General features: G+C 43.2%; 1 protein-coding gene across 3 annotated transcripts in view; it reads right to left on the reverse strand.

The window, feature by feature from the left end:
• LOC134662484 (cytoplasmic dynein 2 heavy chain 1) overlaps positions 1-26447 on the reverse strand; it is a 106602-nt gene that overhangs the window by 17559 nt on the left and 62596 nt on the right. For all 3 annotated transcript variants that reach the window (XM_063518718.1, XM_063518717.1, XM_063518716.1), the window contains 33 exons: positions 26179-26353; positions 25497-25646; positions 24486-24658; positions 24129-24231; positions 23583-23705; positions 22755-22897; positions 22080-22203; positions 21842-21955; positions 21289-21502; positions 21123-21211; positions 19951-20088; positions 17075-17249; positions 16383-16548; positions 15692-15890; positions 15087-15301; positions 14253-14349; positions 13678-13814; positions 12427-12636; positions 11764-11977; positions 10382-10482; positions 10138-10294; positions 9427-9581; positions 8292-8470; positions 7124-7233; positions 6627-6770; positions 4831-4974; positions 3865-4014; positions 3632-3751; positions 3151-3343; positions 2159-2286; positions 1403-1540; positions 739-837; positions 196-340 (listed from right to left, as the gene is read on the reverse strand). In XM_063518718.1, coding sequence (XP_063374788.1) covers positions 196-340; positions 739-837; positions 1403-1540; positions 2159-2286; positions 3151-3343; positions 3632-3751; positions 3865-4014; positions 4831-4974; positions 6627-6770; positions 7124-7233; positions 8292-8470; positions 9427-9581; positions 10138-10294; positions 10382-10482; positions 11764-11977; positions 12427-12636; positions 13678-13814; positions 14253-14349; positions 15087-15301; positions 15692-15890; positions 16383-16548; positions 17075-17249; positions 19951-20088; positions 21123-21211; positions 21289-21502; positions 21842-21955; positions 22080-22203; positions 22755-22897; positions 23583-23705; positions 24129-24231; positions 24486-24658; positions 25497-25646; positions 26179-26353 — 4922 coding nt within the window. The remainder of the gene's footprint in view (positions 1-195; positions 341-738; positions 838-1402; positions 1541-2158; positions 2287-3150; positions 3344-3631; positions 3752-3864; positions 4015-4830; positions 4975-6626; positions 6771-7123; positions 7234-8291; positions 8471-9426; positions 9582-10137; positions 10295-10381; positions 10483-11763; positions 11978-12426; positions 12637-13677; positions 13815-14252; positions 14350-15086; positions 15302-15691; positions 15891-16382; positions 16549-17074; positions 17250-19950; positions 20089-21122; positions 21212-21288; positions 21503-21841; positions 21956-22079; positions 22204-22754; positions 22898-23582; positions 23706-24128; positions 24232-24485; positions 24659-25496; positions 25647-26178; positions 26354-26447) is intronic.

A 26447-nucleotide genomic window follows, 5' to 3' on the forward strand; every position in this document is an offset into this window, starting at 1 on the left:
ATCTACACGGAATATATTAATAATTAAGGTACCTAAATCCGTCCGCTACTCCAATCGATCTGTAAGTTTAAAGCTGTAACATGACGCTCATATCATAACAGATGCACTATGAAATTGATTTACAAACGACCGATAATTTTCATGAAACTTTTTTATTTTTTTTATGAAAGATTATTAGTAATGTGAGTGGTATACCTTGCGGGATGTAAGCTCGGCGCTCCTGGACGATGGCGTGCAGCAGGGCGAGGCAAGCATGCGCGCGCACCACGCGCACGTCGCCGGAGTACTGCGCCCACGCCGACAGCGTGTTCAGCACGTTGGACTTCACGCCTTCGGGCGCCTGAACCAAACAAACACTATATCAACAAACATTCATTGATTGTATAAGATAATGTAAAGTATAAGAAAAATCGGCGCTGCAATGTTTTGTGTTACCTAATTGAATTGTCAAACGTCAACTTTTGAGAACCAGAGTCACCGCACACATTCTACGTGCAGCAACATATCTACATTTCTATTGGAAGCACGAAATTTGTCTATTACACATGATTAGTATCTACATTATTTCGTTTTTATCGCTCGAGTAATAATGCTTAAAATTTTAAATATCGTAACTTTCTATATCTTCTTCTGTTTATCTATAAAAAAAATCGTAATCTGATATTATGATAAGGTTCAATTTAGTTTGGCAACAAAGTAAAAGTACCATCCACTTTAGACACAAATCTATGACCATACCTCAATAATGACGTTAACACAAGCGTTGGCTATGACTGGAGGGATCTCGCGATCTTCGGATACGATCCATAGACGGAAGTCGGGGTTCGATTCTTCAACCTGTCGGGAGCAGAAGAGAGTTAAGTAAAATAAACCAACTTACGCATCAACTTCTAAGTTACATTTTATACTTAACCGTTTTTTATGAGGCTCACAAAGACGCTTTTCCTTGTAGCCCGGGCCGCAAGATGAATTAATGGTGACGTTCGGATGGCACGTTATGTATCTAAACCAGGATCACTTAGTGTAAGGCCTGAGTGGACGCTCGAAGCTGCACGCCCCGCCGAACGCTCCGCTTCGAGCGTCCACTCAGGCCTTACACTTACACTTAGAAAAGCCCGGCGGGCCGCAGGCTGAGTATCTACCGCTGTTTTAGGGCCTATGTACATACATTAAGCCACAAACTAAACGATCACGGCGCGCCACCGCAGTTGTATAAGCTCTGGCGGTTGTAGCGTGGTTCTATAGTGCAGCCCGACGACATGGCGCCAAGTGGCGCGCCGCCGCTAACTACAAAGACATCCTTTGGCGTGAAAAACATAGATTGCGAGCCAGCCGTTAAGGCATTGCCGACTTCCCGTAGCGGGCCCTTCTAGAGTAATGTTTTGTGTATGTATATCGTTACCGGTGCCCTCGCCCGGGCGTCGAGGAAGGCCTGCAGCTCGGGCGTGAAGGGCGAGGCGCCGACGACGAGCGCGAGCCAGCCGTTCCGCGCCGCGGCCGCGCCGGCTTCCCACGCCGCGCGGCCCTCTTCTATGCCTACCTACAAATTGGAAACGACCAAATTCAGCGGTCATTCAGGTTCTGCGGTCGACGGAGTCCGCGGGGAAGTAGGGTACAGATGCAATCGCTATAAACAACCAAGTTCAAAAAGGTGAACGTGTATCGAACATCGCCCTCAGCTAGGGTTAGATCAAGATAAGTCTGCAACGATTTTGATAGCACACGCAGTGCAAGTGTTGTTTTAAACGTCAAACTTTTATGAAATTATCACGTATGAATAACATTTGCACTGCGTGTGCTATCAAAATCGTTGTAGACTTATATTGATCTAATTCTAAATGTTTAAAATGGTTCGATTCAGTTGAAAAGCGATTTATATTGAATTTCGGTTTCAATGAATTTCTAGTAGACCTCGTCGGAGATAGCGGACGAAGTTTGACGCATTTGACAAAGACTGGCGGGAGACTTCACGGCACCTAGGTTGTTTTGGGATTGAAGTTTGAGGGAGGCTCAGGCCGCATAGCCAACGTGCTAATCGCTTAAGCTCCGTAGCGATCGAAACGCAACTGTCACACTAATATGGAAGAGCTTGTCAGCTTGGCTAGGCCGGCAGCAGAGAGACCCGATGGGCTCGTAAACCAAAATATAGGGTACATACTTGCGTGAGGTGTGGCGCATGCGCGGCGAGCACGTCGGCGGCGTGCGCGCCCAGCAGCAGCACGGGCCGCGCGCCGCCCCAGCGCGCCGCGCGACCCACCGTGTCCCCGCCCGACATCACCCCCGTGCCTGCCGGCGTACTGTACGGTTACCATCAGTTTGTCACTGACATAAACGCCGTCGAGAACGTAATTTACTTTCTATACATCTCGCTCGCACTCGCATATTCGTGCAAACGGGATGTATAGAAAGTAAATTACGTTCTCGACGGCGTTTATGTCAGTGACAAACTGATGGTAACCGTACTGAATGCTTGACCATATCACACTACTAAATAACCACTGTGTGTGTCCATATTAAGGGTCGGTTGCACCAAACTGTTCGTATCGTTAAAGAGTTAGCATTTTTTTTATGTATGGATTGTTTCATAGTAAAGCGCCGGGGCGCGCCGGCTGACGTTGATCAGTCTGTCAAATGTGGTTGGTGCAACTGGCCCTTAGTAAGTGATACACGGCTGAGTTACGTACGAGAGCCCTTTAGAAATGGGGCCGTCCCACTACGAAGTCAAAATTGAATTTAATGTTATCAAATGTTATCATGCCAAATATCGGCGTCTTCGCTTTATTAGACGTATTTAAAAAATTGTGTCACGTACGCGACACTTCTGACTTTTCACCATTACGAGTTCATTGCTATATACCAGATTGCTACTTCTTTGGCTGACACGTTATAAAATATTTTTTTTTGGTTTGATAAGAGTTAACCTTATTAAATATTGTGTTGTGGCTGAAAATATTCGTTTTACACGCGAAGATTTGTCGACTATTCACTCGTCCAGACGTTTTAAAATAGCCCTTCTCGATTAATTTTCAAATATTTCCCCGAATGTAAAAAATCAAATTATACTTTTGAATAAAAACTTACACATTAAAAATTCAACAGCAGACTGAATGAATTACGCATATAAGAAAAAAGTTTGTTTCGTGTACTTACCAAGCAATTGGTCAACAAAAGTGACAATGGCTCTGTACAGACTTTCGGGCCTTAACAGTGCCACCGCTAACACCACCTCGAACTCAGTGAGATTCAATTTGCTGATGTCGGCCACGTCTCCCGAGCTCTGAAATCTCTTCCAAACGGCTTCGTCGTTTAGACACATTTTATTGAATAATTCCTCATCAGTCATCTGAAAAAAAAAACGAATTTAGAAGACCACGATTAATTTTATTTAAAGGCTAAGTAGGGGATAAAATAATCAAGACATGCGCCGCTTGCACCATCCCACTAACCCGGAGTTAAGCGGTAACCATGGTAACTCTAGATTAGTGGAATGGTGCAAGTGTCGCTAAGGGACAGAAATATTCGAACATAGTTTTAAGTAGGTAGATATGTAGGTATAAACAAACCTTGAGTTGCACTATTTTCTTAACATATAGTTTTAAGTAGGTAGATATGTAGGTAGGTATAAACAAACCTTTAGTTGCACTATTTTCTTAACATATTCACTTTGTATCCAGGGATATATTTTCTTTATTTCATTAACAACTGTGACATCTTCAACAAACCCGCTGCTTCCAATGAACATTTGCCAAAGCTGAAAAAATACGTACTTACTATTAATTTTGTGAAGGCTTTTAAAATAGCGACTTTGAACCTAATTAAAAAGTACGGTATTAGATGCGTTAAATAAGGATAATGAAAAATTACCTTCTCCGGTATAAGATGGTCATAAACCTGCCTCAGGAGGTGCAGAACAACAATGTATTTATCCCTTTTGTGCAAACTTAAAAGGACACGCTCGACGACTCTCCTCATTAAATATTTGATCACTTCATCATCGTTAACAGTTTTCGTATCCTGAAATGTTTGAATTTATAACGTATGTTATGTTAGTATATGTGAGTCAAATCATGGAATTAGAACCACTTGCTGACGTTCGATTGGGAATTGGGATCAAATTTGGCTTACTTAATAATGAAGCTTGAAGGTGGCCATCGGAACAAAACAATACAGGTTTCGTCACACAGGTGCGTTTTCCGGGCGGGACGTGATCGGGGCGTGAGCGTTTTATATGTATAAGCGGCGGGCCCCGCTCACACCGCGTCCGGAAAACGCGCCTGTGTGACGAAGCCTTAAGATACCTAATCGAGTTTAGGTTTGTTAGAATCGCCTAGATGAGTAGTAGAAGTAGATGACTGTTGAAAGATAAGTTTACTCACGGCCAGTTGTGCCGACCACAAGCGACCGACTGATCAATGTCACTCAGCAGAGTACTAACAAACTTCTCATACAATAAAATTTAGCAAACGATTGGACTGTGATAGACGGTTTGGTGTAACCACAGACAATCCAACCTCTAGACATAGCATAGTCGCGCTACCCCCTCTGCCACAGATACGGTAGCGTTACTCCATCTTCGAGTCAATCCCGCGCCGTGATTGGTCCGTGTCTTTGAACGGGCCAATCACGGCACGGGATTCGCTCACCTCGTCCCCCCGCACCCCCGTATTTTTGGCAGCATCGGTTTCATGAAAGAATTGGCCTAAGCTCACTCTAGAGGTTGGATTGTCAGTGGGTGTAACCGACCCGAAGTTGGCGACAGCTTGTATAAAAATAAACAAATAATGTAATTTTGGGGCACCCTGTTATCAGTGCTACCCCTACAGTACTCACCCCCCCAGCCAGCGCGGCGCCGTACAGCGGCAGCACGGCGTCCACGTGCAGCGCCAGCAGCGGCCTCCGAGCGGCCAGCTCCTTCACTGCCAACGCCACGTTAGCTGCGCGCGAGGCGGACGGCGCAAATGCGCGGCTAGCGGCCTAGAAACAAAATTAAGTTTTAATTTTTCTCAACTAACAAAGACTGTCAAGTGCCAAGAACATGTACACACTACCTTAATATCTGGGGAGACGGAAAAAGTGCCAAAAACATACACATCATGAACCTAGTATTAAACTGGATTGGGCATGCGTGGTGGGGGTAACTGACAGAACGGGATAGTCTAACATATCTTTCAGTAGGAGTAGCAGAGAAAGCGTTATTATTGTTTGTCCTTGTCACAGTCTCACATTTTTTTTTATTCCCCACCAATCATAGTGTCGCATTGCGTATGTTTTGTCCCTCACGGAGGCACGCGTATACTTCTATAGGATCCTACCTTCTATGACACACATATACATGTACACACTACCTTAATATCTGGGCAATAAGGTCGTGTACCCATATTTTTAGCACTTTGTCCGTGGCGATAGTGATAGTGCATTTGGAAGCTTCTCCTGACATATGAAGAGGGCCGCGCGTTTAACCAAAGACTGGAAGATAGCATGAAGGATGTCGTCGATGGCTAGGAATTGTCACGTTTAATTACATGCTCCATGATCTCGAGGACAGATCCTTTTAGAATATAATCCTGCTATAGCTATGCTGCTATGCTGTATGAAGGTAGCCCTGGGTTTCATCCTCGATGGCGCGAGCTGCCAAGAGCGACGCGAGCAGGTTTGAGTGTAAGGCCTGAGTGGACGCTCGAGTTGGGTTGTGCAGCGGGGCGGGGCGTGCGGCGTGCATGTTAAACAAATGCAAACGTATAGGAGCGGCCTTAGTGCACGCTGCTCAAATTACTCCTGATCCCGACGCCACGCTGCACGCCCCGCCGAACGCTCCGCATCGAGCGTCCACTCAGGCCTTACACTGAGTCGTGAAGTATGTCGCCAATGGCTGGCAGATCCTTTAGAAGCTTCTGGTCTAGGTATGAGGGTCTCCCACCTGGGTTACATCCTCGATGGCGCGAGCTGCCAAGAGCGACGCGAGCAGGTTTGAGTCGTGAAGTATGTCGCCAATGGCTGGCAGATCCTTTAGAAGCTTCTGGTATAGGTATGAGGGTCTCCCACCTGGGTTACATCCTCGATGGCGCTAGCTGCCTCGAGCGCCTCGGCGATTGTAGCGCTGGTGGCGCGAGTTTTGTAGAGCGACGAGAGCAGGTTTGAGTGGTGAAGAATGTCGCCAATGGCTGGCAGATCCTTTAGAAGCTTCTGGTCTAGGTATGAGGGTCTCCCACCTGGGTTACATCCTCGATAGCGCGAGCTGCCAAGAGCGACGCGAGCAGGTTTGAGTGGTGAAGAATGTCGCCAATGGCTGGCAGATCCTTTAGAAGCTTCTGGTCTAGGTATGAGGGTCTCCCACCTGGGTTACATCCTCGATGGCGCGAGCTGCCAAGAGCGACGCGAGCAGGTTTGAGTGGTGAAGAATGTCGCCAATGGCTGGCAGATCCTTTAGAAGCTTCTGGTCTAGGTATGAGGGTCTCCCACCTGGGTTACATCCTCGATGGCGCTAGCTGCCTCGAGCGCCTCGGCGATTGTAGCGCTGGTGGCGCGAGTTTTGTAGAGCGACGCGAGCAGGTTTGAGTGGTGAAGAATGTCGTCAATGGCTGGCAGATCCTTTAGAAGCTTCTGGTCTAGGTATGAGGGTCTCCCACCTGGGTTTCATCCTCGATGGCGCGAGCTGCCTCGAGCGCCTCGGCGATTGTAGCGCTGGTGGCGCGAGTTTTGTTGAGGGACGCGAGCAGGTTTGAGTCGTGAAGGATATCGCCATTCGCTGATAAATCCTTCAAAAGGTTCTCCTGAAATTCCAAAAAGACAGTGAACATGTTGTAATACGATCGAGTTGAGTTAGAATACAAATATGTAGGTACTAGAAAACAACAACTCAAGTAGAGGTAAACAACAGGAGGTCGTATATCGCTAAAAAGCGAAGCTGATTGTAAGTAAGAGAGGCCTCCATTTATCGATGAGTAAAATAAAAAGTGACTGTTTTACCTCAGAACGAGTATATAGTACTGTACAGCACAGTACAGTCGTGTAATCTATATTTGAACTCATTCCCTATTAAGATGAATGAAGATAAATTACTCTTTACATAAATTTACTCTGGTATAAACGCTAATAAGAGTTATTAATGTTTATTTTTCATTACCTGCAGTTCATGTTGTTGTTTTTGCATGATAGCTTTCTTTAATTTTATTTCCTTCATTTTTTCATTGATCTGAGGGTTTTGCTGTTGCAGTGCGTAATGAATGAGTTGATCTGAAATGAAACGTTTAATATGTTTTAGCAAGTCAAACTGGTGTACCAGTAATTTTTCAAGTTCCATTATTTGATCGGCACCTCTGGTTAAAATTATTCAACTTCCGTTCTATGAATGGCGCTAAATGTTGGAGATGGCCTCCTGCAGTCCACCATACCTATTTACAAAATTATACCTAAGGCAGTTTGGATCTAGTTGTAAGTATTTGTAGGAGGGTGTTCGCTTGGCAATCCAGGTGGGAAACGATTAGTCGCGATTGTCAACCCTACATGATTTGTTAAGTCCGCTCGATCGATCGCTAAGCGCTAAAGGGACCTTTCGGACCGGCAACTCCGTCGTCCGAACGTCGGCGTCTAATCAACGCATCGGTTGGGGGCGTCGCGGCGCCGTGGCTCCTCCTCCCGCTACGCTAGTGTGGGGGTGGCGAGAAGACACATTGTGAGCAGTAGCAGGGGGGTGTCACTCCGCAGTTTAGGTACATTTGGCCGGCGCGCCCATCGGACAGGCGTATGGCAGTGGACTGCCGCTCGGCGTGCACGATAGTCGTGTCACGCGGCGCTCGCGCAAAATTGAAAATACGCAATGGCTTCGAAACTTACTTCCGTGAGAATCAGACATACTATCTCCGGATAAAAAATGTATGTTTACATAATCAACGTTTGTAATTCCTACATATTTCTCTTAAAAATAATAAATCAGTGGGTATAGGTTTAAAAACTTGTCAAGTGATAACCCCGTGCCGACACTCACAGCTCGGTCATCTGCGGCGCGCAAAGGAGATTCACGGTTCGTGCGCGGTTATAAGTTTCAATAGGTTTAAATCTTCTCGGGGCAGAGGTGTAGGGTTGGAGCCGGTCTACCTAGCTTTATTTGACGTTCATAAGCGCATTGTAATTATGCCTACTTGAATAAACTATCTTTTATCTTTATCTTTATCAATTTTGCTTGCAGGCGGCGATATAGGTGTAATTTTATACGTAAATCTGACTTTAGTGAAGGAGTGAATTTTCTGTACGGTAGTACTATTAGTTATTCTGTGGCAGTAGGTACTAGGTACCGGTGAGGCCGGCTCGGCGCGCGGTGAACAGCAGGCGGGCGAGGCGCGCGCGCTGGTGCGGCGGCAGGCGCGCCGCCAGCGCGGCGTCGCGGCCCAGCAGCACCACGCGCCCGCCCAGCCCCGCCAGCCACGACGGCCGGACCGCCGTCACCTCCGTTATAACCAGCGTGCGGCCCAGCCTGTGTGCCGGTAAATAACAAATCTCAAACCGGCATGATGGTAGTATCGCTCGAGTTGGGCGTGCAGCGGGGCGGGGCGTGCGGCGTGCATGTTAAACAAATGCAAGCGTATAGGAGCGGCCTTAGTACACGCTGCTCAAATTACTTGTGAGCCCGACGCCACGCTGCACGCCCCGCCGAACGCTCCGCTTCGAGCGTCCACTCAGGCCTTATACTAAGTCTAACCTAACCGGCAAACTCTTTAAAAAACAATTCGCTATAATTTTTATTTTAAAGGTTTTTATTATTTTTCATACATACTTGTTTTAATCTTTAATAAATATGTATATTAGCTACAGTGAAGTTTACAACAAGAAAGTTGTTCAGAGTGAATAAAAAAATATATCTAAAGGAATAAATTCTTAAAGTATCTCCGGTACGTGACCTCGATGTCAGAGATATAGCGACTCAGAAAGACCTATAAGCATAAGCCTACTTTTGCCCCAAAACTTGTCGACGTAGAAATCGTTAACGTTATCTAACTTTCACTCCCCATTTTTACCCCTCGCTCTGACGTCACAATGGTAATGAAACCTCGCTTAAGAAGTTACTTAGACCTTGTTTTTCCATATACCCTGAAGGACCCAATGAAGAAAAACATTGCGAGGCAAGCGGATTAATACCAAAACGACCTAGTTAGGCTGGTTTTAGTGTCACGCGCTGGTTCTATACGCGGACCGTCCGTGCGGATCGCTCCGCACCGGATAATATGTATTAAGTTCAGGAAGCGTTTTATAGTCCGCGCTGACAGCTTTCTCATACAATTTAGCAATCCGCACGGACGGTCCGCGTGACACTAAAACCAGCCTTAGTCCTGCGACAAAGTATTATTCTTACAGCTTGTATGCAGCCAAATAAAGCGAACTACACTTTTAATAAAAATGTATTATTTAACAAAGAATATGAAGTTTAATCACCTCACGGCATATTGCAGAGCTGTTTGTAATTGGTCGCTATCTTGCGCCACGAAGTCGCAGGCGACATCAGCCAAGGTGCTCTTGAGCCAAGCAATGGCTTCTCCGTCGGGGTCTATGATCAGTGGCATAAAGCCGCACTTATTCGACTCCAGATACTAAAAATCAGAGATAGTAGGTGATTATCATATTTTCTACATAGTTTATGATGTCAAACATAGCTATCGGCGGGTTCAAAGCAAACATGTGATTTTAAGGAACGATAAAAAAATATGTTACGCGGTAAAATGCATTTAATCTGTGCACGTAACAAAACTTATCGCGGTCTATATATTTGACTCTATGGGTCATACACACGCAAAAGAGCAAAAATTGTCTAAAGTTGAAGATTTAAGCAAACTCTGGTTGTCACTTAGGTAAATAGCCCAAAACCAGTCCCAACATAGTTTTGAGGTATAAGTAACAAAAATATAGACATTTATTTCACCAATGTTCCATTGTCCATACAGTAAAATGATACAATGTACAAGTCATTACAGTAACGAGTGTTGCTGTTAGTTCTCAACTTTTGGACACAGAAAAGACAAATCAGAGCTTAAATCACATGCACATCATATTAGTCACACACACACGTGTGTGACTAATATGATGTGCATGCTAATGCCGAAGCTTGACAATGGGAAAATAACTTGTTAATTTCAATATTTTTCTTACTTGGTCAATGATAACGGCGTTCTTGACCGCGGACGTATCTGAGGGTAAGCCGTCCGCATCCCATTTTAGCTGCTTCTCCGTGCTTGCTAGGAAATTAATCGGCGAAAACGATTGGTCCTCGAAACCTAGCAGCAAACTCCATTTGGAGATATACTCCCTGGAATTGATAATTCGTTATTTTAGTGGATATAAATAAGATTATAAAGGTTCAGTGCACAAATGAAACGTTATATTAGGTACTTACATAGCTTTAGGTTCGGTCACATCGGGCAGGTAGATGATATACGCAGCAGCTAACAAAGATCTCAAATCTATTTCCGATATCTCCTTCGATATGTATTCAAGCTGAAATATTCATAAAAAATATTATAATTGATTACGCAACACTTATCTAGGTACTAATAAGTGAATTGCAACAATAGGCAGGTATAATATAGGTTTATCAATCACTAACTAAACAAAACTAAAGCAAAGCAGCCAAAGGGTCAGCGAAGACAATAGGGTATTTGACACATCTTGAATTTTATTACTAAATCTAGTTAAATAGATAGAAAATGAGCAGTTTATCACAATACATTGGAAATTTTAAAAATATATGGGAAAAATAAAAAATACGAGGTCTTAAAGTTTAAAAAAAAACTTTCGAAATAGGAAAAAAGTAATGATAGCATTCGATTCCTTACATTTTATTAAAAAAAATATTGTACGGCAACCATATACATAAACATAATATTTCACCGACAAAATAGCAATTTCCTTGTTTTCCACACATTGAAACGACTTTTAACGTTACATGGTGACATCACGATGTATTGCCATTTTCTAGAAGCGTTTCGTCAGTAAAGTGCGGGTGCCAGACTTTGACCATCATTTGTGACTTTTGTATTTAGGTCCTATACAGACATTTGATCCTCAAAACAAACCTGATCGACTGATACGATTCATAAAAAAATTGTCAAATACCCTATTACGAGAGCTACGGTCAATGGCACAAGTGTTTATGGCATGCCGGCGTTCTAGCACGTGAACCTTTGTTGTTGTACTAGCACAGTGCGAGATGTATGGACATCTCGCATTACGGTCGCACATCCCATTCTATGGGGCTGCTAAACTCTGGTGACCTAGTCGTTCGTGTAGCAGCATCTTACGCGGTTATCACACTGATGCGAAACTTCATGCCGCTCCGGTGTGAGCGAAACAGCGCTAAGCACGTACATACATAGAGATCCACATCCAATAAAAAAACCGGCCAAGTGCGAGTCGGACTCGCGCACGGAGGGTTCCGCACCATCAACAAAAAATAGAGCAAAACAAGCAAAAAAACGGTCACCCATCTAAGTACTGACCCCGCCCGACGTTGCTTAACTTCGGTCAAAAATCACGTTTGTTGTATGGGAGCCCCACTTAAATCTTTATTTTATTCTGTTTTTAGTATTTGTTGTTATAGCGGCAACAGAAATACATCATCTGTGAAAATTTCAACTGTCTAGCTATCACGGTTCGTGAGATACAGCCTGGTGACGGACGGACGGACGGACGGACGGACGGACGGACGGACAGCGGAGTCTTAGTAATAGGGTCCCGTTTTTACCCTTTGGGTACGGAACCCTAAAAAGCCAGGCTTACATCGGTCTCCCAGGCCGCGTACTCGTGGCGCAGCTGGTCGAGCAGCGCGCGCGCGGCCCGGATGGTGGCCTGCGCGGTGTTCAGCCGCAGCTCCAGCGCGGCCGCGTCGCGCGTGTGCCGCCCGAGCTGCTCCTTCAGCGCCGACACGCGCTCGTCCACCGTGGCCAGCCCGCTCGACAGCGCCGCCAGTTGCCCTTCCGCCTCTTGGAGGTTTCTGGCAAATATAGACAGCCACTCATGAGCTTGGCGCTTTATAGGCAGCTTTCATTTGACGGCGATGCGCAGCTATATACGGTTGGCAAGGGCGAGTGACGCACGTCGCCGCTCAACCGTCCCCAAAGCTTCAACAAGTGCGTACCCCGGAATTGAGTGTAGGAAACAATAATTGGGTACTTTCCTCTACTTAAAATAAATTATTTCACACCGTACACGAAATAAAGCACCAGATAATTATTAGAAAAACATAGGTAGCAGTTATTTTTAAACACAATTTCTATTTAATAAATCGGATGGAGGTATAAAAAGTAGGTGAGTTGACTGTGACGTCACTACACACGTTTTCATATAAATTACATATTAGCAAATCGTTTTGACAGTTCTAAAAAGAAGCTGATTCGAATAGTAGGAAAGTAGCCAATTATACAATAATATGAGTATACAGACCGGTGTAGCTGGGCCTGCTGCAGCTGCAGCGGTTGCACCTTGTCCAGCGCGGCGGCGTAGGCGAGGTTGGCCTGCACCCAGGCGGCGAGCGGCGCGGCGGCGGCGCTGGCGCGGCGCGCGGCGGCGGGCTGGAACGAGGCGCCGCGCCGCTCCAGCAGCCTGGCCACCGACGCCGCCGCCGCGGGGCTGATCTGCCGCGCGTCTAGGCATCTGCGCCACAGTACAAGAAAGAACAGTAGTAAATCTTCATACAAATGTGCCGCTGCCGGCTTGAATGTGTGCGTGCGCGCCGGGCGCCGTGTACGCACGCGCTGCCACGTACACATTCGCATAATATACGGGGGAATACGGTGGCGGCAGTGTGGGCCGTGCCGCGACTGTGATCGCGCGCATTCGAGTACGCTCGCATTTGCCTGCTCTTACCGGCCTAAATTTATACCTCATTTATGAATTGATAGAACATTTCATTATATTATATGAATAGAAACCTAGTGCTATTCATAATACGCAAATAATATTTAACTAAAAATAAAAGCGACAACCCTAAGCGCCTACGCAAGAGTAGGTAAATAACTTGCCGAGCGGCCTTAGATTCACTACTGTTCTTAGTGTACTGTGTCTGCGCGGAGAGAGAGCACACGTCTATAGCTAGCCATACACGTTGTTAAGTACTGGATATACGCACGGGAGGAGACGCGCGGGCGGCGGGCAGCACGCGACGTCATCGCGGCGAGCTGCGAGCGACGCGCGGCCCACACTTGGCTTTACCTACTTCACCGGCAACGGACGAATACCGAATTTAATTTTATAATTGTTTGGCCGGGATTTCTTGCTGTAATTAAGGCGGAATAAACCAGCCTATTTTAATACAGTCCGCGATTTATTTCTACGTCCCAGTAGGACCCTAACACATGTACGGATTTGTCCGTCGGATCTGCCTGAATGATGTGGCTGGCGGACACATCCGTACGTGTATGGCTAGCTTATAGCTCTACTGGTGAGTGAGACGGTCGGTAACAACTGTACAAGTTATTATGGTCAACTACAACACCGGTCGAAGGTTCGGCCGAATGCAGCCTTTCTTTTTTTTTTCCTTTGCTACTCGCTACGCTCGTGGTTCAATTTTGGAATCGTAGCCTTGTTTGGGTGTCAATATTAGCACAAGGGGTTAAACGCCAACGTTTCCCTCTTGTAAAACAAATAGGTAACTACATATTTAAATCCCCCTAACGCTTCTATTCAACTAAATACCTAATGTCCTCTTTGACGCCCCGTTTTGACAGGAAATTTTTCATAGAATGCCAGGACGTGTCAGCGATGCCCATCAGCCGCAGCACCCCCTCCAGTACGTCGCGAACAACGTCCGGGGGAGCTCGTAGGGACCGGATCTGTAACGGTTTTCATTTCAATGCTACAATAATAAAAAAATCGGCCGTAAAAGTCATCTTTATGATTTCAAGTTATCATAGGATCGATTTCAGTTTATTCAATTCACGGTTAATAACAATGTGATAAATAGTAGGGCTCTTCTCAGGTGAACTTTTCGCTTCGAACCTTAATCTTTGGCAACAAAGGCCATTGTCTCTATTATCGCAAAACCGCTTGCTCCTGAGTTAGCACGTGCCAGTACAACATTCATATTGAAAAACAACCGGTATCGTCATAGTATTAAGGTTCAAATTTAATGTCACTGATATTCTAGATACTACGTTTTGGTAGTGTAGGACGATAGACCGCCCCGAAGCGATACGGCACTCATATTATTTTGATACTTAGTGTGATACTTATAATATATTACGAAAAATAGAATATGTAAACATGATTACTTCGCTTAACGACTCCGGACGAATGTCTCCTACTGCCGCCCGGGCAGCTGCGATGACTGGCTCCACTGACGCCAATTCCTTTTCTATTTCTTGCTTTCTGTAATGAAAATGAAATATAAGGGTGTTATAACAATGATATTAGGTAGGTTATTATCAGTCGTTATTTGAGATGTGCATATAACACTTGTAACTTCTGATTATATTTTCACTCAAATGACATAGTATTTAAGATGATTCTGTCGGTCTGTCTGTACGCCCTATGTTGCTATGTTGGGGATTCCTGGACGGCGCGCCGCACTAACGCGTTAATCCTGACGGAATTAAAAATCCAGTTCCACTTAGCAAGCATTTGCTTTCAGCGGATTCTTGACTACTTTGGACACGTGGCCAGACGAGAGCCGGATAACTTTAAAAAGCGCATTATGATTGGCATGGTGGATGGAGGACCCAGGCGGCTATTATTAGGAAGGCGGAAAGTCGTGCAGAATGGAGACCTTTGGTGCACAAAAGAATGGCCTCATGTGGTCGCGACCCTCAGTCGTTAGGAAACGAGGAAGAACTACGCCCTATGGCCAGGCGTGGCTCACTCCGCCATTTCGTCGCGTCGCTACAAGTACCTAAAAGTACATGCGGCCCACACCAATTTTGGTGTCTAGCCATAGTAGTTGCTGGCGTTGCTGCGCACCGCTACGGAACGGACGCCTGCTCGCGCTTGCGCTTGGTCATATTTGTCATTAGACGCGTTCTGTTAGAGAGTGAATGTTCTGTACCTAGTACTATTTTTTCTGTGCTATGGCGGCAGCTTGCTCCTGGCTAGAGTATAGTAGAGTGTACCGTATCTGCAGCTTGGCGTTCTCCTGTTCGATGCTCTGCTTGAGTTCGTGCATCTCCTCCTTCTTGTCGGTGGTGGCGCGCACGGTGGCGCCGATCTGGTCGAGCGCCTGGTTTGCGGCGGCTTGCTTCTCCGATAGGGCTGCCTCTTGCTGAGCCGCCTCTGCTTGGAGTGTGGCCACTTCGCTCCGCGCGCGCTTCAGAGCTTCGACACCTGCCTAAAGAATGGACAATTTTGAGCGTAAAAAGAGTCTAATAGACCATATTGAGGTAGAGTATTATAGGCAGGGGTAAAAGACTGCGTGTTTACGCGTGACACGCACACATTCACAAGTCGAGGACGTGCACTAAGGGCCACTCGCAACATTCAGGGTTAGTCACTAACTCGGAGGTAACCGTTAACTACGGTTTAATTGTACAGGTAACTTCGGGTTAACCCCGAGTTAGTGGCTAACCCTGGATGGCGCAAGTGGCCCTAAATAGCTCAAACTCTGAAACTAAGCTAGAAAAAACAAAAATGTAAATGATACGTGAATAGGTAATTCCTAAATAGCGCTTGTAATTGAACTCATAGTACACATTCTGGCATTATCATATATTCTACTAACCGAAAGCATATTTTTTCTCTGCACCAATGCTTCCTTCTTCTTACTAACGATATAGAAGTAAGTTTTAATGAAGCCGATATACCGACAAGGCGCCTTCATCCATTCGACATCTAGACTGGAGTATATGCTCACAAATCCCTCTACGGGTATCGCTTCGTGCTGCTCCTTGGATGAGTCCGAGAGGTTCTCTTTTATTAATCTGTAATTTTTAACGTTAAAATATGACTAAATGGAATTTACTTGTTCCACTCTCAATGGACACTTGGACCTGTCCAACCTACTGTTATTTACTTACCTGTACTGTACCTGTACTATATGTAAATAAACAAACCAATACATCCAATTAAATACTGAGATGTTAGACGACCTTAAATTTTTGGTCAGTTCAAACACTCCTATATAATATGGGAACACCCTTGATGGCCCAGGTTTCATAGCGAAATGTTTTACGTTTATGGTATCACCGAATTAGGGGTGATTACACCGTGGTTTGCTTTCTCTACGTGTAATTTAATTACCTACCTACCTTTAGGCATACATGTATACCTGTTAGTTCAGTTGAAAAACAGATAAAGATAAAAGTACAATTATTGTATTGCTATTAATAGGTGCATGACTATTTCAATTGGGCAACGCCAAGGTGCAAGTGTTTGGTGCCGAAGCCACTCAAAGTGCGTATTGGTTGCGATACCTCTGAATGACCAACTGAGGCATCTGCGCCAGGGTGTCGCCGCACCACCGCTCTATCCAAATGAGGTGGCTGTCTTTATACAGCAGCGGGAACCTTTCCATCAGTTCAAATAGATCATCTTGGTCTTTGTCCAGGCATATGACTATGCCCAAGTTTTGTTTTATGTCTAAAACGTTGAAAATAGTTTTTTTTTAAATACTTAGTACAAGTAGAGCCGAGTATTGCCGCTTAATTGGGACTTTTCGAATATTATTGATTCATAATATGATATAGATGCAATAGATGCAAGAAGCGACGAGCGAATTATTTTATTAGCGGGAGAGTGTTGTCTAACATTTAGCATTGAAACAGCCGGCCTAGCTAAGGTGACAATCGCTATCTTCCATATTAGTGCGACAGTGACAGTTGCGTTTCAATCGCTACGGAGGGTAAGCGATTGGCATGCTGGCTACGCGGCCAGGTCTCCTAGTTAGCAATTTTCTACAAACAGTGATTGAAAGTCTGTTTCATTACTTTTGAGTACTTATGCATCTCCTTTATTTACTCGGATTCTACATTGGATAGTCACCATAAGTCCAGGATACTGTTTTTGAGCCAAAATTGGTCTGTGAGTCTTTTCGGTTTACGTCTGCGAATTCATATAGGTTATACGAAAAAAAAACGAATGCTTAATCAGTCCCGAGTGTACTTACTTTGTAGAACCTGTGTTTGCTGCGTGTTATTAAGCGACGGCATAATGTGGGCAGGTATGCAATGCGTCGATTGCGCACGACGCAAAGCCTCAATAGTAGCTAATGTTGTGTGGTTCACCGTACTTTCCCGAACTAATACCAATGTGCGCGAACCCTCGCTTGATGAAGATAGCGCCTGAAATACACACAAACAAAGTAGTATGTAGTAGTAAAACACAAAATAAGTAACAGTTTTGAATCATTCACGGTTAGTTTCACTAGACTTATATCGACCGGGACGACCGGGATATGAACCGTGATTACCTTTTGTATTGTTTTCGAGCTCCCGATATTTCGACGCAGTTACATACAAAAGGTAATCACAGTTCATATCCCGGTCGATACAAAATAAGTACTTAAAAAAAACAACAAAAAGTTAAACAGCTATGAATATTTATATTGCACTAGCTGTTGCCCGCGACTTCGTACGCGTTGATTTGTATATTGGTGGTTATATATTCTACATTAGTTTAGAACATTATGCAGCAAGAGATTGCGGTAGGATGGTTAATCATTTGTTAATTATTAATATTATACAACGCATGAGACTTTGTCTTTCACAACCTACGAAGTTTCAAGCCCCTAACTGAATACAATTGTCCTCGATATAATCCCTCTAAACCCCCTTAGAAGATTTTCATGTCCTCTATTTAATAAAACCTACTACCTAACTACCTATTTACGAAGTTTGAAGTTCCTAGCTTTAAATAAAATTTGAACCCTATACAAACTTTCAACCCCTTTTTAACCATTTTAGGGGATGATTTTTTTAAAAGCTGAAATTATTTTTCTTGTATTATAATAATATGCCTTTATACAACCATTCAAGTCCCGCACTCAAAAAATGTTTGGCCTCCATACAAATTTTCAACCCCTTTTTCACCACCTCGGGGGATGAATTATCAAAATCTCTGAAATTAGTTTTCTTCTCTTTTGATAAAATACATTTTTACGAAGTTTCAAGTTTGTAGCTTTAAATAAAATTTGAACCCTATACAAACTTTCAACCCCCTTTTTAACCCTGTTAGGGGATGAATTTTACAAAACGCTAAAATAACTTTTCCTGTCTCCTAATAATATCCCCAAATAGAAAGATTCACGTCGCGCGTTCGAAAAAATGTTTGATATCCATACAAACTTCCAACCCCTTTTTCACCACCTTAGGGGATGATAATTCAAAAACGCTGAAATTAGTTTTCTTGTATTTTAATAACATATATTTTTACGAAGTTTCAAGTTCCTAACTTAAAATAAAATTTGAACTCCATACAAATTTTCAACCCCCTTTTAACCCTGTTAGGGGATGAATTTTACAAAACGCTGAAATAACTTTTCCTGTTTTCTAATAATATCCCTAAATACAAAGATTCAAGTCCCGCACTCTCAAAAATATTTGATCTCCGTACAAACTTTCAACCCCTTTTTTACCACCTCGGGGGATGAAGTTTTAAAAACGCTGAAATTCGTTTTCTTGTTTTTTAATTTAATACCTTTTTACGAAGATTCAAGGTCCTAGCTTAAAATAAAATTTGCACCCCAGGACAAACTTTCATCCCCTTTTTTACCCCCTTACGGGTTGAATTACCTAAAACGTCGCAATTCCTGTTTTTTTGTCATCGGCTATTATGTCTTTCTAAGAAGTTTCAAAGCATTTGTAATGGATTCAAACTTTCAACCCCTTTTTAACCCTGTTAGGGGATGAATTTTCAAAAACGCTGAAATTACTTTTCCCGTCTTATAATAATATCCCCATATACAAAGTTTCAAGCCCAACACTCACAAAAATATTTGATCTCCATACAAACTTTCAACCCCTTTTTCACCACCTTGGTGGATGAATTTTCGAAAACGCAGAAAATAGTTTTCTTACATTTTAATTTAATACCTTTTAACGAAGTTTCAAGGTCCTAGCTTAAAATAAAATTTGCACCCCAGGACACACTTTCATCCCCTTTTTTACCCCCTTAGGGGTTGAATTACCTAAAACGTCGCAATTCCTTTTTTTGTCATCGGCTATTATGTCTTTCTAAGAAGTTTCAAAGCATTTGTAATGAATTCAAACTTTCAACCCCTTTTTAACCCTGTTAGGGGATGAATTTTCAAAAACGATGAAATTACTTTTCCCGTCTTATAATAGTATCCCCATATACAAAGTTTAAAGTCCAACACTCACAAAAATATTTGATCTCCATACAAACTTTCAACCCCTTTTTCACCACCTTGGGGGATGAATTTTCGAAAACGCAGAAATTAGTTTTCGTGTTTTTTAATATAGTACATTTTTACAAAGTTTCAAATTCCTAGCTCAAAATAAAACTTGCACCCCATACAACCTTTCATCCCCTTTTTAACCCCCTTAGGGGTTGAATTTTTCAAAATCGCTTCTTATCTCTTGTACACTTTATAAATTCAACCTAGTGTGCAAATTTCAACTTTCTAGCTTTTGTAGTTTCGGCTCTGCGTTGATGAATCAGTCAGTCAGTCAGTCAGGATATATATAGATAAATGACTTAGGTATTTTGTGCCTTGTGAAGGCAGGTGGACAGAGGAAAGATTATCCAACTGTTTTTTCTACCGAGGCAAAAAAAAAGGTGTATATAAAGTCCCATAGTTCCATGAGAATAAGCTGTCGCAGTTTTTGCCGTTTTCGTGATATGAAGTTGATGTTTCCCACCCCTATTTTGCGTCCTGTAGGTCATCCTAAGTATCGATGGGCGGATAGAGTGGAGCTAGATCTCCGGGAGCGCCAAACTAAAAAGTAAAGCAAAATACTTACTGCTACTTAGTAAGTATTTTGCTTTACTCGGAACCTACTTGTTATGAGCCTAGGTACGTACATTCTTGAGGTGCTTGTTGAAGTCCAGGTGGTGATGGACGGTGAGCAGCGCGGCGGGCAGCGCGGCGGCCGCCACGTGCGCCGCCGCGCGCCGCCCCGCACCCGCGCTGCACACGCACACCACTACGCCCCCGGAGGTCTACATCACAATGCGATATTATAGCCGGTTTAAACTCGAGTGTAAGCGGTGGGCTCGCGGCTCGTCTCGTGGCTCGCAAGCTCGTCGAGCTAATATAATTTAAACACTAACGGCACGGCATAAGGTTTATAACCGAATGACAAGCCGAACGCGAGTTTAAGCGGTGGACTCGCGTCTCGTGGCGCGGCTCGCGGCTCGTCTCGTGGCTCACGCGAGAGTCTAAATTAGCTATTAGTTTCCATTACAAGGGTTGTTCTCATCCGTCAGCCAAGCGACAATAGTAGGTATCACAGTTTGTTAGTCAGACCGAGATAACTCTGTGAAGCGATTTGTATAGTACAGACGTGCAAGTGTTATTTTAAACTTCAAGCGTCTATGAAATTATGAGGTTTTAATAAAACTTGCACGTCTGTGCTATAAAGATCGCCATATGTCTGTATGTATACTACCGTTCTGACTCCAGAAATGCTCGGTAAGTAGCCCATGGTGAAAAGTGCTTATGACTATCACAAAAGTGCATGTTTGGTTAAGTTGAATGCTATAAATAAAACCAGGGTTTAAAGAGTGACCCGAGCCACCGTAATATGGCGACGAGTGACTAGAAAAAAGATAATTGGCTGACTATCATCTAGATGAGATTATAGAGACCGCCACATTAATGGCCTACGGAAAACTGAAATTTGTCATTAGCACTTCGCTTTAATATATGCAGATGCTGTTCCCTCAAGTTTACGCATGCTCCCTATGGCGTTGGAGTGTCTTCATCACCACCTTGTGGTTCAAATCAGAAACTTTTAATTGGTAGTTACACTTCACGCCAATAAAATAAACAGGGAGCTCCGGTGCTATCCCTCACAGTTCACGCACGCTCCCTTTTAGTGTTGCTTTGTTTTAACCCATTTAAGTGCCTCGGACAATGAAATCGAAGTGATATTTAGATGTCTTTTGGCTGACAAATGTATACCCCCGAGGGTTAATAAAGTAGAAGAAAAATTTGTAATATAAACCCTATGATTGTTACTATTATTACTTACCGCTCTAGCAAACGCTGGACACAACGTAGCAAGTTCTAAGCAAACCTCTGCGCCATCCTCGCCAAAAACGCTTTGCTCACGTTCCGACACTGCAATATAAACATTATGTCAAGCGCATTATAACGCAAATTCGAATCAAGAGTTTCCTGTTTTAGTTTTCACTTACAGCACTGGTTGATATATTTCTGCGTGGTGTGGTACCATTCTCTATGGTCCACTGCTTCCATGTAAACGCCATCGTTGCGCAACTTGGTCGCAAACAGCACTCCTTCGTTGTATGTACCTTTAAAGAACCTTCTGGATATTGAATTGTAGGTGGCCTTTTCTTCTTCAGTTATTAGCCGGTCTTTAAAGATGCTGTTTGCTTCTGCGACTATGGCCTGAAATAATAAAGATATTTAGTTCGCTTTATTTGATAGCCCACCGCGTAAGATCTACAACAAGAAGCTAGTGTCAACGCCTAATCAGAATTTCCAAAGTCCTCAAGATTTGGACTACGAATTTCAATGGTACTGTTCTGTAAGCAAATGTTATGTAGGTGTTTTTAGGGTTCCGTATACTCCAAGGGTGACAATCTGACTAAGTCTGCATATTTTTTTATTTCAAAGTGTGTTACACACAGTGTGTCAGAAATGAAGATATTCAACAGTATTCATAAATAATGAAGTACTTAGAGTTCTTTCATAGCTAATACCCGGTAGGCAACGAAATCATATTACCGTAATCAATTCTGCCACATTGGATGGTGAATACCACTGAATATTTTCACACCACTGCTTGAAATGTGACGCGTTCCAGTAGTAATGCAGCTTACTTTGAAATGTTTCCGTGACCTAGAAAAATAATTATACTGTTCTTAATACTTATAAAAACAAGCACACCGTATCGTTCATTCAACTTATAATTTATTTAGAGTATCATGCAATTTCATAACAAGCGATATAAATGATCATTCACCTCTTTAAACATAGATAAAACGCTGGAAGCCAATCCGGATATATCGGTGTCGCTGATATTTTTGTCGGTACTTTGTCTGAGATAAACTCTTGCCAGTTCTAACATTTCGTCATCATCCGGTTCTCTAGAAAAGTAAATTAGTGTTAGAAAAGGATATGTTATCCAATTTTGGAATAATGATTTCTGAAAAGTGGAGAATATATTGTGCTGACCGTGTAAGTCACCTACACTATTTCATTTATAACACATAATCTAAAAAATATATATCATTATATTTCGTTTCATGTTGAACACTACGGTCCCGTTGTTTATCTCCGCTAGTATTTATAATAATATATGATTTAGTATTTGGGAAAACGTTCGATCTTGTCAATTTGGTACTACATATGTAGTATTTTTACATATTATTTTTGTGACATACTTACACAAAGGCAATATGCAACTCCAGGCAGTATAAAAAATTACACGACAACTCATTTCCACTTGATTATTTTTACCTATAAAAGTTGCATAAATTTAAAATTTCACGTTTTCTACCGAAGTTTTAATTTTTTTGAGGTATAATTATTTAGAACCGTAAGACTTGAAGCAAGCTGTAAGAGCGGCGGTCATATGTAGGCGCCATAGCGTCAACTAGACGCCAATGTTCGGGAGATGCTAGTCTAGTATACTCACGGCAGCAGCACGCACTGCAGGCCGGCGTGCAGGCGCGGGCGGGGCGGCGCGGCGGCCGTGGCCAGCACGCGCGCGCGCGCAGTGTGCGCCCACTGCGGACCCTCCTCCGGGCCCAGCGACCAGAACCCCGACCAGTTTATCAGCTGCAATTCAAATAATATACAGGGTCATTTTTGGACCGTTAGCCATATTGTGCGAGGTGATTAGGTAGGCCATACTGAACAACTTTTTCTATGGGACCAACTCCGAAATCACAAAAATTTTTTTGGCAGTTTCATACATTTTGGTCGAGTGGATGTCGACGTTATGGGAAAGCCAATTTTTTTTTTGGGATTTCGGGGTTGGTCCCATAGAAAAAGTGGTTCAGTATGACCTACCTAATCACCTCGCACAATATGGCTAACGGTCCAAAAATTACCCTGTATAATACAAGCATTCATTTACTAATTACTACTATGTACCCCCTGTAACCCTGTGAACGCCCCGCCTATCACGTGTGGCACGCCATCGGCGTCGTGAACCTTGTCGGAATACATATGGGCCGGAGCCGTACGCGTCTGTGGCCCACTTTGTCGGTGCAAGAGTTGAAACTGGTTAGGAATGCTATAGTTTTAAGATGTTTAGATTAGATGCGCACCCTGAGGCGGCTGACCAAAATCAATACAATTTTGAATTAGATGGACCCCACCTTCTTCATGGTTAACTCTCGCGGTAAGGTTGCTCGAACCATATTGAGCCGTCGTGACGTTTAAATAAAACAGTTTTTTTTTTCGTTTTGTCGGAAACGAGGACTATCGTACACCTAAGCTGTCACCACATGACACATACCTGCAGAAGGAAGGAGCACACGGCGCTGCTGCCCCACTCGTCGACGGAGGCGCGGTGCAGCGAGCGGACCAGCAGCGTGAAGCGAGACCCGCCGCCGCGCCCGCCGGACCCCACCACGTTGTTCTGTACGATATCAAATCAAAGTATAAAAAACCTAATATCAGATAAACTTTTTTCACCCCACCAGCCCAAGCCGAAAAGTTCACCTGATATCATATTAACACATTCCAATGAATGCCCCCGACGCACATGTGCGTCCACCGTCATACAAGTTTGTTCCTAGGCCACGCCCCCTGGCAGTGAATGCGTTAACTCAAGGTACTATAATCGGGTAACGCAGGACAGGTCAAATCAGCAGATTTTTACAACTGTCAAAATGACAGCTATTGAGTTAATATGAAATATTTGCGTATGAAGTAACAATATGTTTTGAAATTGAACGAAACAAAAATGCAACCCTGTTCCAATTCAAAGTGATTTAAATTTAATTGAAGTAATCCAGTACTATGTGTTAGACCGTTGGCTTTAGGAGGTTAAGGTACTTACTCTTTTTAGTTCCGCAATGATGTCGGTAGGTTCTAATATTGGAGTGCAATCTATGGTTATCACCGTCCCGTTGCTCTCTTTGGCGACATACTCAGCTAACAAACTGAAATTGTAATAAACATACTTAATTTTAATTATTATTCAAAAATTCATACGTTAAAGTGGTGTTACCTATAAAAAAAGCAGTACTCAAGTAAAAACATCAGGTCTGAGTCATCATAATCACTTAGTCATCAGATACAAATAAGGCGTTGTCGGCTCGATGGTGGCGGCAACATGCGAAGATAAGTAGAGTGTTTCGTTCATCGCCAAGCATTATAACACAATATTGATTCTTTAGTTTTTAAGAAAACCTACTTCTTGGCACAAGCATCAGGTCCAATGATGAGTAGATGGGAATCGTCAGATGCGAAACAGGCTCTGACTGTCGGCTCGACAGCGGCCAGTCGCGGGGATAAGCAGAGTGCTTCCGTCACCCAGCCTCCCGGGAGTACGGGGTACGACAGCGGCGGGCCCAGGACGTCGGACATCTGGAATAGCGGGACAAAGGAACAGGGATGATAACACATGTTGAATTTAATGACAATAATCTAGTTAAATAGATAGAAAACGGGTAATTTATCACAATAAATTAGACGCTAAAAATACAATGTTGTAATATTAAAAATAAGTTTTTGGCAATAAATTCATTTTTGGTACACGCTTTTAACGCTGACTGTACTTTTCTTACGACAGACAACTAATACTCATCGAGACAATTCTAAAAACCCCTAACACAATTAGGTTGCGTTGTTTCATCACAGAGTTCCTATGGCCACCTCCTGTCTCCATCATCAGATCAGCTCGATAGTACCATAATATTGCATTGTCACCCGACTTACATGTGCATACAAAATTTCAGCTCAATCGGAAACCGGGAAGTGGATCAAATTTAACTTGCAAGATTCCATTACAATTTAGTTACATACAGGTCGACCTAATAAAAGCGTGTTAAAAACCATTCGATTCCTTGTATTTTATTGAAAAATAGATTGTACAGTAATAGATATACATGAACGGAATGTTTTCCTTTCTACGGCTTTCACTCAAGCGTGACCTAAGTACCCAAAGTCACAGTCACACCCTCTCATCATAAACTTTACAAGCCTAATTTAAGTTTTATCCCTCTCTTCCAAACACATAAGTCAAAATGACAGATTAAGACAAACGATCACTACCTAACTGAAGCGTGTAGCGCGTTTAGAATGACGCTATTAGACATTTACCAGAATTAATTAATCTGTGTAGACACTAAACTAGAATAAATAACAACATCTGTATTAATCGATATCTACACTATTGAATAATTGGAAAAGTTCACCATATTACCTCCTCATGGAACTTGTCAATAGCATTCGGTTTGATGATGCTTGCAACACTTCTTTCTAAGGCCAAGTAGACCAATTCTTCAGGCGTTTTGTTGACGCCGGTCAGTTCGTTCTGAGCAATGTATTCAAACTGAGTTAGTATATGTTTTACCTGTAAAAATAGTCTTAGTTAGGTAAATACGAACTCAACCTCTCGCGTCCGACACGATATAGCGTCAGCGGAAAACTGACGATATCACACAAGCACAAGCAGCGATTTCAATAAAAAATTATGATAGGTCTAGTCTAGAACTTTAAGGTTTTTGACACTGTCTATGTCTGGGACCGAAACCGTAAATTATTGTTTTTAGTTTCCCTTAAGATCGGTTTTCCTAGGATAGCGGTGCCGTCGTATAGCGGCCGTCTCCATACTAAATAATACGGCAAAATATGGATGTCGTAGTATTTGTATGGAGACGGCCGCTATATGACGGCATCGCTTTCGGAGGAAACCAAAGCTTTACGAGACTTCATTATTCTAGACATTATAGTAAAGGTTCACAAGTTACAGTGACCGCTTACCATCAGGCAGGTCGAGCGGTTCGAGACACCGTGTTGTAAATAAAAACTTAGCGCTACTCACGCAAATAAGCGCCTTAGTTTATGTGCATAAAAACTACTTTTGTTTAAAAAAATATACTTACAACTGATAAATTGTATATCTTTATAACAACATCGGATTTATGTGTGTTCAACCAGTGGATGCATTTCTTAACGGCTTGCTGTAGTAACGACAGTGCCATCTTTGCCAGTTCATTATCAAACTCCGCTTTTCGCATCCAGTTTTCCATAACGTCTTCTGCACAGCTGCTTTCTTCACTGTAATTTAAACAAAAACAAAGTGATATTGATTTTAGACGAGGAGTACTTAACGTCTAAGAAAAATTGTACCAGTAGAACTAAATAGAGCTAA

Source organism: Cydia amplana, chromosome 3 (assembly GCF_948474715.1).
Source record: "Cydia amplana chromosome 3, ilCydAmpl1.1, whole genome shotgun sequence".
NCBI classification, from domain to species: domain Eukaryota; kingdom Metazoa; phylum Arthropoda; class Insecta; order Lepidoptera; family Tortricidae; genus Cydia; species Cydia amplana.